Source organism: Sus scrofa, chromosome 12, assembly GCF_054392235.1.
Source record: "Sus scrofa isolate SSC_HxYL_T2T_F1_AM1 chromosome 12, Sscrofa_HxYL_maternal_Yorkshire_Landrace_v2.0, whole genome shotgun sequence".
Classification (NCBI taxonomy): Eukaryota; Metazoa; Chordata; class Mammalia; order Artiodactyla; family Suidae; genus Sus; species Sus scrofa.
In genome coordinates this window covers 56,801,837-56,817,859 of record NC_139394.1, presented here as the reverse complement: position 1 = coordinate 56,817,859, position 16,023 = coordinate 56,801,837, and the positions used below count along the sequence as shown (strand labels likewise).

Sequence of the window (16,023 nt, the reverse complement as noted above, 5' to 3'; positions counted from 1 at the left end):
GCAGATACCCTCAGAAAGGAACTAGAAAATATAAGGAGGAGCCAAGAAAAACTAGAACATTCATTTGCAGAGATGCAAACTGAACTAAGGGCAGTAAAAACCAGAATGAATAATGCAGAAGAATGAATCAGTGATATGGAAGATAGAATAATGGAAATCACCCAATCAGGTCAGCAGACAGAAAACCAAATCAAAAAACAGGAAAGCAATATAAGAGACCTATGGGATAATATAAAGGGGGCCAATCTACGCATAAGAGGAATTCCAGAAGGAGTAGAAAAAGATAAGGGGATGGAAAATATATTTGAAGAAATTATCGCTGGAAACTTCCCAAATCTAAAGGATACTGGGTTCAAGATACAAGAAGCACAGAGGGCCCCAAACAAACTGAACCCAAACAGACCCACACCAAGACACATCATAATAAAAATGGCAAAAGTTAGTGATAAAGAGAGGATCCTAAAGGCAGCAAGAGAAAAGCAGAATGTTACCTACAAGGGAACCCCCATAAGATTATCAGCTGATTTCTCTACAGAAACACTACAGGCCAGGAGGGAATGGCAAGAGATATTTAAAGTGCTAAAAGGAAAAAATATGCAACCTAGAATACTCTATCCAGCAAGAATATCATTTAAAATAGAAGGGGAAATAAAAATTTTTTCCAACAAACAAAAACTTAGAAAGAATACAGCAACACAAAACCCAGGTTAAAGGAAATAATGAAACGGCTTCTCTAAACCAAAAAGAAAGGAAGGAAAGGGAAGAAAAAAGAAAAGAAAAAAAAAAAAAAAAAAAAAAAAAGAAGAGGAAGAACTAGGACTGAGGAAACCACAATCAGAGAGCAGTCACTCAAATAAGCCAGCATACAGATTTAATCATGAACATGCTTCAAACAAAATAAAATTAAAAAGAAAAAAATAAAGAGTCATCAAAACCATAAAATGTGGGCAAGGGATGTTAGGAAATAAATAACCCTTTTTGTTTGTTTGTATGTTTCTCTTCTTAATTTTAATATAGTAATGAAGTGTTTGAATTTACAGGACCATCAGGCTAAAACACACAATTATGGGAAGGGGTTAGCATACTTAAAAAACAGGGCAACCACAAGCCAAAACCAAATATTGCATTTGCAAAAAATGAAAAAAAAAAAAAAAAAAAAAAAAAACACTCAAGCAGGTAATAACAGGAGACCATCCAACCAAAAAAAGAAAGGAAGAATGGAGAACCATAGAATCAACTGGAACACGAGGTTCAAAATGGCAATAAATAATCATCTATCAATTATCACCTTAAATGTCAATGGACTGAATGCCCCAATCAAAAGACACAGAGTGGCTGAGTGGATAAAAAGCCAAAAACCTTCAATATGTTGCCTACAAGAAACTTACCTTAGGACAAAAGATACATATAGATTGAAAGTGAAAGGGTGGGGAAAAATATTTCACGCCAATAGACATGACAGAAAAGCAGGAGTTGCAACGCTCATATCAGACAAAATAGACTTTAAAACAAAAGTCATAAAGAAAGACAAAGAAGGACACTACTTAATGATTAAGGGATCCATCCAAGGAGAGGATGTTACTATCATCAACATATATGCCCCAAATATAGGAGCACCCAGATACATACATCAAATATTAACAGACATAAAGGGAGATACTGATGAGAATACAATCATAGTAGGAGACCAAAGGGAGATATTGATGAGAATACAATCATAGTAGGAGAACTTAATACCCCCCTCACATCAATGGACAGATCCTCTTGACAGAAAACCAATAAAGCAACAGAGATCCTAAAGGAAACAACAGAAAAGTTAGACTTAATTGATATCTTCAGGACACTACATCCAAAAAAATCAGAATACACATTCTTCTCAAATGCTCATGGAACATTCTCAAGAATCGACCACATATTGGGACACAAAGCGAATCTCAATAAATTTAGGAGCATAGAAATTATCTCAAGTATCTTCTCTGACCACAATGCCATGAAATTAGAAATCAACCATGGGAAAAGGAAAGAGAAAAAAACCTACTACATGGAGACTAAACAACATGCTACTAAAAAACCAATGGGTCAATGAGGAAATCAAGAAGGAAATTAAAAACTACCTTGAAACAAATGATAATGAAGACACAACCTCTCAAAATCTATGGGATGCTGCGAAAGCAGTGCTCAGAGGGAAATTTATAGCAATACAGGCCTTTCTCAAAAAAGAAGAAAGATCCCAAATTGACAACTTAATCCTCCACCTAAATGAATTAAAAAAAGAAGAACAAAAAAGACCTAAAGTCAGCAGAAGGAAGGAAATTATAAAGATCAAAGAAGAAATCAATAAAATAGAGACTCAAAAAACAATAGAGAAAATTAATAAAACCAAGAGCTGGTTCTTTGAAAAGGTGAACAAAATTGACAAACCCCTGGCCAGACACACTAAAAAGAGGAGAGAAAGAACCCAAATAACCAAAATTATAAATGAAAAAGGAGAAATCACAACAGATACTGCAGAAATACAAAAAACCATAAGAGAATACTATGAACAATTATATGGCAACAAGTTTGACAATCTGGAAGAAATGGACAATTTTCTAGAATCTTACAGCCTGCCAAAACTGAATCAAGAAGAAACAGACCAACTGAACAGACCAGTCACTAGAAATGAAATTGAAGAGGTCATAAAATCACTCCCTACAAATAAAAGTCCAGGACCAGATGGCTTCACAGGTGAATTCTATCAAACATATAAAGAGGAATTGGTGCCCATCCTCCTTAAACTCTTTCAAAAGGTTGAAGAAGGAATACTCCCAAAGACATTCTATGATGCCACCATCACCCTCATTCCAAAACCAGACAGAGATACCACCAAAAAAGAAAACTATCGGCCAATATCATTGATGAATATAGATTCAAAAATTCTCAACAAAATCTTAGCCAACCAAATCCAACAACATATCAAAAAAATTATACACCATGACCAGGTTGGGTTCATCCCAGGTTCACAAGGATGGTTCAACATACGCAAATCAATCAGCATCATACACCACATTAACAAAAAAAAAAAGTCAAAAATCATATGATCATCTCAATAGACGCAGAAAAAGCATTTGACAAAGTCCAACATCCATTCATGATCAAGACCCTCGCCAAAGTGGGTATAGAGGGAACGTTCCTGAATATAATCAAAGCCATTTATGATAAACCCACAGCAAATATAATACTCAATGGGGAAAAACTGAAAGCCTTCTCACTCAAATCTGGAACAAGACAGGGATGCCCACTCTCACCACTGCTCTTCAACATCGTTTTGGAAGTCCTAGCCACAGCAATTAGGCAAACAAAAGAAATAAAAGGCATCCATATAGGAAGAGAAGAGATAAAACTGTCACTGTATGCAGATGACATGATACTATACATAGAAAACCCTAAGGACTCAACCCCAAAACTACTTGAACTGATTAATAAATTCAGCAAAGTAGCAGGATATAAGATTAACATTCAGAAGTCAGTTGCATTTCTGTATACCAGCAATGAAATATTAAAAAAGGAATACAAAAATACGATACCTTTTACAATTGCACCTCACAAAATCAAATACCTCGGAATACACCTGACCAAGGAGGTAAAGGACCTATATGCCGAGAACTATAAAACTTTAATCAAAGAAATCACAGAAGATGTAAAGAAATGGAAAGATATTCCATGTTCCTGGATTGGGAAAAATCAATATTGTAAAAATGGCCATACTACCCAAAGCAATCTACAGATTCAATGCAATCCCTATCAAATTACCCATGACATTTTTCACAGAACTAGAACAAACAATCCAAACATTTATATGGAACAACAACAGACCCAGAATCGCCAAAGCAATCCTGAGAAACAAAAACCAAGCAGGAGGCATAACTCTCCCAGACTTCAAGAAATACTACAAAGCCACAGTCATCAAAACAGTGTGGTACTGGTATCAGAACAGACAGACAGACCAATGGAACAGAATAGAGAATCCGGAAATAAACCCTGACACCTATGGTCAATTAATCTTTGACAAGGGAGGCAAGAACATAAAATGGGAAAAAGAAAGTCTATTCAGCAAGCATTGCTGGGAAACCTGGACAGCTGCATGCAAAGCAATGAGACTAGAACACACCCTCACACCATGCACAAAAATAAACTCCAAATGGCTGAAAGACTTAAATATACGACAGGACACCATCAAACTCCTAAAAGAAAACATAGGCAAAACACTCTCTGACATCAACATCATGAATATTTTCTCAGGTCAGTCTCCCAAAGCAATAGAAACTAGAGCAAAAATAAACCCATGGGATCTAATCAAACTGAAAAGCTTTTGCACAGCAAAGGAAACCAAAAAGAAAACAAAAAGACAACTTACAGAATGGGAGAAAATAGTTTCAAATGATGCAACCGACAAGGGCTTAATCTCTAGAATATATAAGCAACTTATACAACCCAACAGCAAAAAAGCCAATCAATCAATGGAAAAATGGGCAAAAGACCTGAATAGACATTTCTCCAAAGAAGATATACAGATGGCCAACAAACACATGAAAAAATGCTCAACATCGCTGACTATAAGAGAAATGCAAATCAAAACTACCATGAGATACCACCTCACACCAGTCAGAATGGCCATCATTAATAAATCCACAAATAACAAGTGCTGGAGGGGCTGTGGAGAAAAGGGAACCCTCCTACACTGTTGGTGGGAATGTAAAATGGTACAGCCACTATGGAGAACAGTTTGGAGATACCTTAGACATCTATACATAGAACTTCCATATGACCCTGCAATCCCACTCTTGGGCATCTATCCAGACAAAACTCTCCTTAAAAGAGACACATGCACCCGCATGTTCATTGCAGCACTATTCACAATAGCCAGGACATGGAAAGAACACAAATGTCCATTGACAGATGATTGGATTCGGAAGATGTGGTATATACACACGATGGAATACTACTCAGCCATAAAAGAATGACATAATGCCATTTGCAGCAACATGGATGGAACTAGAGACTCTCATACTGAGTGAAATGAGCCAGAAAGACAAAGATAAATACCATATGATATCACTTATAACTGGAATCTAATATCCAGTACAAATGAACATCTCCTCAGAAAAGAAAATCATGGACTTGGAGAAGAGACTTGTGGCTGCCTGATGGGAGGGGGAGGGAGTGGGAGGGATGGGGAGCTTGGACTTATCAGACACAACTTAGAATAGATTTACAAGGAGATCCTGCTGAATAGCATTGAGAACTTTGTCTAGATACTCATGTTGCAACGGAACAAAGGGTGGGGAAAAAAATGTAATTGTAATGTATACATGTAAGGATAACCTGATCCCCTTGCTGTACAGTGGGAAAATAAAAAAAAAATAAAATAAAAAATAAAAAGTCTACAAACAATAAATCCTGAGAGGGCATGGAGAAAAGGGAACCCTCTTACACTGTTGGTGGGAATGTAAATTGGTGTAACCACTATGGAAAACACTATGGAGATCCCTCACAAAACTAACAATAGAATCACCATTTGATCCAGCACTCCCACTCCTGGGTACCTTGTGGGGAAAACCATGACTTTGTACATGTACCTCAATGTGCATAGCAGCACTACATACAATAGCCAAGACATGGAAGCAACCTAAATATCCATCGGCAGAGGAGTGGATCAAGAAGATGTGGTACATATACACAGTGGAATATTACTCAGCCATAAAAAGGAACGAAATAATGGCATTTGCAGCAACATGGATGGACCCAAGAAATTATCATGCTAAGTGAAGTTAGACAGACACAAACATCAAATGCTATCACTTACATGTGGAATCTAAAAAAAGGATACAATGAACTTCTTCGCAAAACAGAAACTGACTCACAGATTTTGACAAACTTAGGGTTACCAAAGGAGACAGGTGTGCTGGGGAGGGATGGGCTGGGGGTTTGGGATGGAACTGTCGCAAAACTGGGTTGTGATGATGGTTGCACAAATATAAACATAAATAAAATTCACTGAAAAAAACAGAAGTCACAGAAAAAAATTCAAGTAAACCTAAGTTCATAATGAGAGATGAGCAATCACAGGAGGACGTGACCATAGTTACAGAAAAGAATTAACACCGATTTCGATCCTTGCCACTCCAGGACTTCAGATACTGAAACTGTCACATACAGAATAGCCACATACAAAATATTTAAAGCAATAAGGGTTAGGAAAACAAAAATAAACAAGTCTATTAGATGTGACCACCACGGAGACATGAAAATAACTAAACAGAAGTTCCACAAGGATTACTACTAAAGGCTTCACTCCACATGTGCACAGTGTGGGTGATCATGAGTGGTTATCACCAGAAAGACTCATTAGGAGGCCAGAGGAATGGGGTTTGTGAGTTCAAGGGGGTGATTCCGTTAGCGGTCAAAGTGGCCAGAAAGTTGCCCCTGTTGTGGGTAAGAAAAGATAAAAGAAGCCAGGGTCATAGGAGAACGTGAAGGGCGCTCTGTGTTCCACTGCCGCTTCTGGGGCTCTAGGTGCTGGTCAGGGGTTCAGCCATCTGCTGGTCCACACTGAGTGAAGAGCTGCCAGGCCTCCAGCCCAACATCTCTCCCTCAGCCTTCTATTACTGTACGGTGTTATAATACGTTCCTTTACTCATGATCCAAGAAGGATGCGTTTCAGCTATTCACATTTTCCAACTGTCTTGAAAAAAGATCAAGCTAAAGTTTTAGTGACATTCAGATCACCTATTCACATCGCCTAGCTCTGTTATTTCTCACATCACCAAAAGCATGCTAAAGTCACCTCTGGAAAACCTTGCAATCTCTGCTAAAATTGCATTTATAATCCCTTTGAACTAATTAAAAAAAATTTCATGACACAAGTAAAAACTTACCCTTTGTTGAGTATTAGACTTTCCTCTTCTGCTTCTGAAAGTACAATGACCTTAGTGGGTGTCTGGGGCTCACGTAGAGAGTAAATTCTAGCAATCAAAAGAGAAGAAAGCCAGCATTTAAAATTCTCTTTCACTTCCCAAAGTTGCTCCTCTCTTTCCCTCCAGTCAGCTTTTGAGAATTTTCCTACCGATTATCATAATCATTTCTTTGCCAAAGATCTTGCTGTTACTGACAAGGTGGCCTAGTTCATTTGTTCTGTAACAACCTAAGGTTTCCTCAGACATGAAGAAATATTCTCTCTCTTACCACAACTCTGTACCAGCCTTCCCCATGGCACCGCACCACGTTTCAACCTTGTCTGGTTGTCTCACTACTGCCCTGAAGTCAGCCGGCTTCCCTTCAAGCATATCCATCTGCCTCTGCCTATCAGACAGCAAATCTCCTCAGGGAAGAAACCATATCTCACTCTTCTTTACGTACTAACCGGCCAGCAGAGTGAGGGACACTGAGCCTCCAATCGATACATATTTGTGTTACATAAAGACACAATGGCATTTCTGTTTTCTCAAGCGGTTAGTATAAAACTAAAAAAAAATTTTACCCATCATTTTAATTAAAAATAAATTCAATTTTCACAGCATATACAGCTATTGTTAAAAGGAGAAAGAATTGTCAAAAGTCAATGTCATTATTAGAAATTCAATGTACCTTTTAAAGTCTTTATCAAGTAAATCATTTATTTTGTATGACCTTACTAAGAATTTTTAAACTTAGTTTGTTCCATTATCAATAAAGTGCCATTTAATAGTGTTAATGAAAAGTGGATCCATCTGAACACACTTTCATTGTGGACTTTCCAGCTGCCTACAAGCATTACTGACTTCAAAATACACAAAGGTCCTAGGCAGTGTGTACTGTAGTGGGGAACAGTGCAAGGAAAAGTAAATGCAGCATGGCTCTGAGTGGGAATTTCTTGTTACTCTGAAACTGACAATAGGGTCCAAAGCTGAAGATAAGAGAAGGATTAAATGCTCCTTGTTTTAAAAGAAATTTTTAGGGAGTTCCCGTCGTGGCTCAGCAGTTAGGGAACCTGACTAGCATACATGAGGACGTGGGTTCGATCCCTGGCCTCACTTGGTGGGTTAAGGATCTGGTGTTGCCATGAGCTATGGTGTAGGTCACAGATGCGGCTCGGATCCAGAGTTGCTATGGCTGCAGTATAGGTGGGTGGCTACAGTTCCAATTGGACCCCTAGCCTGTTCCAGAACCACATATGCCGCGGGTACGGCCCCAAAAACCAAAAATACAAAAATAAATAAATAAAATGAAAGGAATTTTTAATAACTGAGGCCAGATACCTCCTTTACGGCTTAATGTGAGGAAGACCTAGACCTACAGCGTCTCCTCACAATCTCCTTTTCCAGCTTCTATCAGGCAGAAGGTATTAAGAATCCTGCAGATCATAGTACAATGTTTTTAAGAGGCGGCTACTCCCTCCTCCTCCTCTTCGTTTTCCTTTAGCCTTGCTCACAGCATTCAAAAGTTCCCGGGCCAGGGTTCGAACCCACACCACGGCAGTGACCAGAGCCATAGCAGTGACAACAATGGATCCTTTAACTGCTAGGCCATCAGGGAACTCCTCCATCCTGGTTTAACCCCAACTCCAAGGCCAATGAGTGGCAGGATGGCTCTAAGAGAAACAGCCAGATTTAGGGGTATCTATAATAAGGGGAAAAGGGTACCCCATTTCCTAGCTGAATGCCAGATGTGTTGCCAAAAACTACAGGCCACTAAGGGAAGGGAATTCCTGAGTGAACCTGACAGTTATATTCCAGGGTTGGGGGCATGTGAACACTCCATGGTATTGACTTTTTTTTTTTTTTTTTTTTTGTCTGTTGTCTTTTTAGGGCCACACCCATGGCATATGGAGGTTCCCAGGCTAAGGGTCACATCAGAGCTGTACCTACCATCCTACGGCACAGCCACAGCAATGTGGGATCCTAGCCACATGTGTGACCTACAGCTCACGGCAACACCAGATCCTTAACCCACTGAGCTAGGCCAGGGATCGAACCCGCGTCCTTATGGATACTAGTTGGGTTTGTTAACCACTGAGCCACAATGGAAACTCCGGCATTGACTTCTAATATAGAAATGTCTGAAGGAGGTGGGCTGGCAGCATAGGAAAGGACTACATGTAGTGTGCCCAGTTCTCTGTGGCCTGCAGAGGGCAGGGAGGAGGACCTTGGAGTTCCCATGGCTCCATATGAAAAACCACAACTGTCAGATTGAGAAGGCAGAATACACCACGTTTGGGGATATTCCATCTTGAGCAAGGGTTCAGGGCATGGACAGCTGATAGAGCCAATGGGAACAGAGCTGCTGAGTGATGGAGCAAGCGAAGGCCAAACACTACCCCTGAAAAAACCACACACCATCTGTGCAGAGACTCTTACATCAACAGAGGCCACTAGCAGCAGCGGGAACTAGATTAAACCAGGATGGGGGATAAGGGCCCTGCCCACCACTGATGGACAACCAGTTAGGCAAGATGTGAGCCTCAGCTATCACACTCTCCCTACCCACTAAGGAGGAGTCAGATCCAGAGGGAGCAGGAAACAGCTATCCTCCTTACACTGCATCCCCTACTGCAAGGCACTGAAGTGGAAAGAAGAAGTCTAAGAGAGTAGATTACACCCTCTCCACTCATTTCAGATCCCTCAAGGTCTGACCTGTGACAGGGTCAGGATATAGTATTGAAATGGATTAAAAATCAGAATTTTAAATGGGATATACTAAGTTTTAATAACTAAGAGTAACCGGAAATCTATTAGGTCTGTATTAAGAAGCCATTAAGGGATCAACAATTCAGCAGTGAAGAAAAATTTGGTAGATCAAAGTTAAAAGCAGTGATTAGAAAAAATAAAACTGGAGGTCATTGTACATCAGTTAGTTGAGTCCCCTCAAAAACTGTTTCACATAAAGCAGAGCCGGAAAGTTAATTGCTAATATAAGAGAAATCTCTGTAGGATTAGGGCACTTAATCATAGACCGCAAAACCTGGAAAGGGCTTCAGAAATGATCAAACCAAACCTGCTCATCTGACAAACTGGAAACTGAGGTGCCCAAGTTTTTAATATCCCAAAGTGACTTGGGACAAGAATTCAAACCTCTCAATTCCTAATTAAAAATCTCTTTCCCCTATACTACACTGCCTCCAAAAGAAAGATAGTGAAAACAGTTTTAGGTAGATAATTTTAATAGGTCAGACTGGGAAAGGAGAGACTAGAGGCAGGAAGGGAAAAGCAGTAATTAACGCAGGTAAGTTAGGGCAGTTGATTCTGATATGATTGAGAAGGGGTTACAACAGTCATCAGATACAGCTTTCCAGCATCTACGGATCCATTTAGTGGTGCCTTGAGCTATTAACTGGCAGCCAGAAATGGAATCTTCCCACACACAAAGCTTTGAGACAAATAAAATTTACCTTATTACATTGTCTGATGTGAGCAGCACTATGTGGGGATCCATCATTTCACTCGGATACCAGGCAGCATGCTTTAGAGTCAGGGAGGTAGAACTGGTGAAAAATCTCTCAGCAATTGGAGTGGTACTAAAATAAAGACAACAATTCCCAAAACTTGGATGAGAAAACTTCTAAAGGACAATCTATCAACACCCTTTGGTCTTTTTTCCTTCAAACTTCCTTTTTTTTTTTTTGTCTTTTTGCCACTTCTTGGGCCGCTCCCACGGCATATGGAGGTTCCCAGGCTAGGGGTCCAATCGGAGCTGTAGCCACCAGCCTACGCCACAGCCACAGCCACTCAGGGATCCGAGCTGCATCTGCAACCTACACACACCATAGCTCATAGCAATGCCAGATCCCTAACCCACTGAGCAAGGCCAGGGATCGAACTCGAAAGCTCATGGTTCCTAGTCGGATTCGTTAACCACTGAGCCACAAGGGGAACTCCCAAACTTCCTTTTCTTAAATCTTGCTAAGAAACTATTCAAAGCATTTATCAATCAATATCAAAGAATCAAAATTAAAATATTTTCTAAATTGTATTTTATACTGTACATGTGATTTTGGATAAAGTATCTTATTTGATCCTTTTAGTAACCTTGTTAAGGAAACTACTAGGGCAGCTATTATCATTCCTATTGTGGAAATGAGGAAACAGATTTAGAAAGGAAACATTTTAAAGAGGTCCATCGTACAAGTTGTGGAGCTAAAGGTAGGTTTCTACCTTATATTCTTTTCAGGAGATCTTTCAGACTCTCATTCTACAGGATTTGATGAAAGGAAAAATGCAAAAATGAAACTTAGCAATACTATGAGCAAAGTCTGGCTCAAAGATAATAATTGCTTTTAAAATGTCTTACTTCAAACTATTTGGAAAAAACAGCCTAAATTCCAATGAGACAGCAATGTGATAATCTAGGCAAAATAAAAGTACAATCCCACATGTACTATAAACACTATTATCACAAGACGCCAAAGTGCAGACCTTCTGGACTACTCTGCTGTTTTAACAGTAGCAGAGTTAAACGCGCCTTAAGAACCACTGGTCTTAAGCAATTTTCTGCATGTATTACAAATTATAAACACTAAATGGAAAAACAACTTACCTACAATTCACTGTTGATTTTCCACCTTCAAATTCAGAATTCTTCCCCCATCTTTTGGGTAATTCTAATATCATAAGTCCTTTTATTCCTATAAGCGCTACATGCTGTTGTGTTGGACTTAACAAGACTTGATAGATTTCAAACAGAGGTGGATTTATGCAAAGCAATCTCTGGAAATTAAAGCAAAGTGGTTAAAATCGTTAATGTAAAAATATATGGCAGTTACCTCAAAGCACAATACTGCTTTAGTTTTTTATAACTGTAGGATAAGGAAGCATTCTGGATAAGTATTAACGCCTCAACTATTAACTGAAGAAATGGTCCTTAACTGTTTAGATTGGAATGTTATATAAACTGCATCAGATTTCCATACTTTGATAAATAAATACTACACATAATTTCCTTTTTTCTGATTAAACTCTAGACTACCACTTCAGTCTCAATTCTCCACCATTCCCCGCTTGCATCTTATACTCCAATCAGATTAACAATTAACTTGTATTTCTGGGAAATCATCATGCTTTGTTATGATCTGTCTTTGCACCACTATTTTTCCTGCAATGTCCTCATTTTCCTTTCTCAGCTGGCTAACACATTCTTGGAGACTCAGCTTCTATGCACTTCCCTCCCAAGAAAATATCTGATCTGCCAGGAATTAATGCATCTTTTCAGTACTCCTACAGCACACGCTGGACAATTCTATTATAGTTCTTATCACCTTGCATTCTAAATATTATTTTATTTGCTCATCCCACACAACTATGAATTACTTGAGCTCTATGTCTTTCCGCTCAGTATCCTTGGCAAAGTATACGGCAACACTGCTGAATGACTCTCGATATATGTTAAGTGAACAGAAAAATGAAGAACTCAGAAGTGATAATTACATTATAAACAGTACAGTAAGAGAATGGCTTCAAGAGCTTCTCCAGCAAGTAGCATGCTGCTTTACCAAAGCAGATTTAATGTGGAACAGTGGTATTTTCTTTTTTTTTTCCTTTTTGGCCACCCCACAGCATTTGGAGGTCCCTGGGCCAGGGGTCAGATCACTGCTGTAGTTGTGACCTAAGCCAATGTGCCAGGCCAGGGGACTCGAATCTGCCTCCCAGCACACCCAAAACAACTCGGATCCTATTGCAACATGGCGGGAACTCCAGAATGGTGATATTTTCGGGGGTTCTGTTAAGCTGTTTGTCTTGGTATCATATGTCCTCAAAAAAAAAAAAGCGCTCTTTTCTCATAAACATCTCAAAATTTCCATTTTCTTTTCACATTCAGGAATAAATCATGGTTACCAATGTATTGCTTATCCTTAAGTATAGTGAGTTACCCTAAGCCCAAATACTTTTAGACAAAAAAAGTTGAATATAATGTGATTTCAATTCATACTGATGTCTGAGGAGTTCCCACTGTGGCTCAGAGGAAATGAATCTGACTAGCATCCACGGGGATGCTGGTTTAATCCTTGGCCTCTTACAGTGGGTTATGGATCCAGTATTGCTGTGGCTATGGTGTAGCCCAGCAGCTGCAGCTGATTAGACTCCTAGCCTGGGAATCTTCATGTGCAGTGGGCTCGGCCCTAAAAAAAAAAAAAAAAAAAAAAGACAAAAAATACTGATGTCTGTAAGTCTGGGGTTTTTTTTTGGGGGGGGGGCCGGTTAGCTGCTCTTTGCTGATTCTAATCAAATAGGTTCCCCCCCCACCCTCATCAGTGGTTAGTTCCTCTTCCCTATCTTTTCAATCTTCTTTCTACTTGAGTCTCACAATCTACCTCAAAACAAAGAACACCTTTCCTCAGCTAAACAAATCTAACCACCATAGGTCACTTGTGATAATCATAGTATTTGGTGGTTTTTGAGGTCTTTTTTTTTTTTCAGCCACACCTGCGGCATATGGAAGTTCCTGGGCCAGGGATCAAACCTGTGTTGCAACAGAGACAATGCCGGATCATTAACCCACTGCATCACACCAGGAACTCCTGATTTGGTTTGATTTTAAAAGTCATCACCCATGTTTTTGTTTCATTTACAGCTGCAACTCATGTTAAGTTGCTTTCTTGCCTATCTCTGAGTTTCTGAGATTCTAGAGGACTGAAAGTTATTCAGATAGTCATCAATATGTACTGAGAGCTTGTATGTTCCAGGTACACTGAAGTACTGGGGACACAAAAATAAGTAAGGCAGACATTGTCCTTGCCTTCGTGCTTACAATCTAGAAAAGAATTCATACAATGAACAAGTATATATAATTTAATCATGACAGTGCTAAATTCTGCACAGCAATATAAGGTGCTATTTTGTGTGTGTGTGTGTGTGTTTTAAGTGTGTACATTTTATCTATCTATCTATTTTTGGCCACAGCATGCAGCAGTTTGAGGTGGGATGTCAGTTCCCAGACCAGGGACTGACCACGTGGTGAAAGTGCCAAATCCTACCCACCAGACCACCAGAGAACTCCCAAGGGTGCTATTTTGATACTGTGTGCTGAGCATCTAACAATTACACTTATAAACTGAAATTTTAGGGCGTTCCTGTTGTGGCTCAGCAGAAACCAATATGACTAGTATCCATGAGGACTCAAGTTTGATCCCTGGCCTTGCTCAGCGGGCTAAGGATCCGGTGTTGCCGTGAACTGTGGTGTAGGTCAACAGACACGGCTCAGATTTGGCACGGCTGTGGCATAGGCCAGCAGCTACAGCTCCGATTGGACCCCTAACCTGGGAACTTCCATATGACTCAGGTGTGGCCCTAAAAAAACAATAAATAAATAAATAAAAATAAACTGAAATTTTAGAATAAGTAGATTGTAGGCTTGTGATCTATTTTCAAAACTGCAGAAACACTGTTAGCACCTTATTCAAATCATTTCTCATCATAAGAATCAAACAACAGCACACAATAGATGCCATGTGTTAAAATGGATGCCAGGTTTTTCTTGTTTTTTTTTTTTTTTTCTTTTTACTGCTGCACCTGCGGCATATCGAAGTTCCTGGGCCAGGGGTCAATCAGAGCTGCAGCTGCAGCCTGTGCCATAGCCTTGGCAACACCAGAGCGGAGCCCCATCTGCAACTGAGGCCAAAACTTGCGGCAATGCTGAATCCTTAACCCACTGAGCAAGGCCAGGGATCGAACCTGCATCCTTACAGAGACAACCAGGGGTCCTTAACCTGCTGAGCCACCACAGGAACTCCTGTTTATTTTTTCAACTGTTAAAAGACAAGAATCAGTTTATTATAAATAAACACTCCCATAAAGCAATGTTTGATGATCACAAGAGCCCTGGGAGATTTTCTGATCACAGCTACTTTCACATGCTGTTGGCTTCTCAAAAACAAGCAAAAAATCCTCTTCATCTCTAGGGTTGGCCTAATTTCTTGAAAGAATTAAGAGGGTTTTCCTCCTCCACCTCAGGCGCCAAACTTGATGCTCACAACAACCCCAAGAGAAAGACAGGACGTCCCTGCCCTATTAGGAGTGTGACGTCAGGAAATAGGTTCTCAGGAGCCACTAAAAATAGCACGTGCACCCACTTAACCCTGCTTTGTTTTTCTTCAGACATCCTGCATCTACATTTTATTGTTAATCCACCGTCCTTCCCTTCCTCCCAGACCTCTTGAGCGCATAAGTTCTTGTAAGTGTCCCGCACATTGTCAATGAATACTTGTCAAAGGAGTGAAATACGGGACGAGAGTCTCCAAAAGATTCTGTGGCCACACTGAGGCGAATGAAAATAAAAGACTTTCCCACTCGTTGCTGGACGCCCCCCAAAAGGACGTCTGTAGCACCCCTCCCAGCAGATAAAAAACAGCCAGGATAGGAAAAGAACGAAAAAGCTAGTTCGGAGCCCAGCTGAGGTTCTTTTCCAAGATCAGCCTGGTCGTACCTGGTACTGAGAAAGGGAGGGCTCCTCGCCCGCGCCGCTGAGGCTCCGAAGGCGAACGACTAAGAAACAGCTGCCTTCTCCGTCCCACAGGAAGAGCTCTCCGCCGAGGCCTAAGACCAGGTTTCTTGTCAGCAATGGCGGCGACGAGGACAATGATGAAGAAGCCGGCTTCTCCACTTCGGCTGGGCTCTGGTTTTTCAGTCCCTCCCGGAGCCGCAAGAACACGGCGTGATTAGGAAGCCAGGTCTGCCACACCTCGCCGTCGCCCGTAGCTCCTTCGACCGCCGCCATCTCAGCCCAACAGCTCGCCTCTGCTCAGTTGGTCAGGCCGCCGCTGAGAGCAGCCAATCCGCGCCTAGCTGCCTACCGCTTCAGCCAATCATCGAGCAGGCATCCCGGAAGCTGGAAACAGAGCTAGGGGGTGGGGCGAAGGCGAGGCCAGCCCATCAGGCGGCAGCATTGGCCAAAGGAAAGCCAATCGCCAGTTCAGCATTTCTTCTGAAGCCAAAGGAGGCGGGATGAGGTCAACTGAACCTTGCGGGCATAAAGCAAGCTTTGGGGGTGTGGCAGTCTAGAGCCGGGGGTGGAGCC

At 40.7% G+C, this 16,023-nt stretch overlaps 1 protein-coding gene across 4 annotated transcripts in view; it reads right to left on the bottom strand.

Annotated features, from left to right (window-relative positions):
• NUP88 (nucleoporin 88) overlaps positions 1–15,734 on the bottom strand; it is a 38,776-nt gene extending 23,042 nt beyond the window's left edge. For all 4 annotated transcript variants that reach the window (XR_014821752.1, XR_014821753.1, XM_021067743.2 and 1 more), the window contains exons 1-4: positions 15,433–15,734; positions 11,551–11,720; positions 10,406–10,531; positions 6,918–7,004 (exon numbers count right to left, since the gene is read on the bottom strand). Coding sequence is in view for 2 of the 4 variants with exons in the window: in XM_021067743.2 (XP_020923402.1) it covers positions 6,918–7,004; positions 10,406–10,531; positions 11,551–11,720; positions 15,433–15,723 (674 nt within the window). In the remaining 2 variants the exon portion in view is untranslated. The remainder of the gene's footprint in view (positions 1–6,917; positions 7,005–10,405; positions 10,532–11,550; positions 11,721–15,432) is intronic.
• Positions 15,735–16,023: the final 289 nt, after the last annotated feature.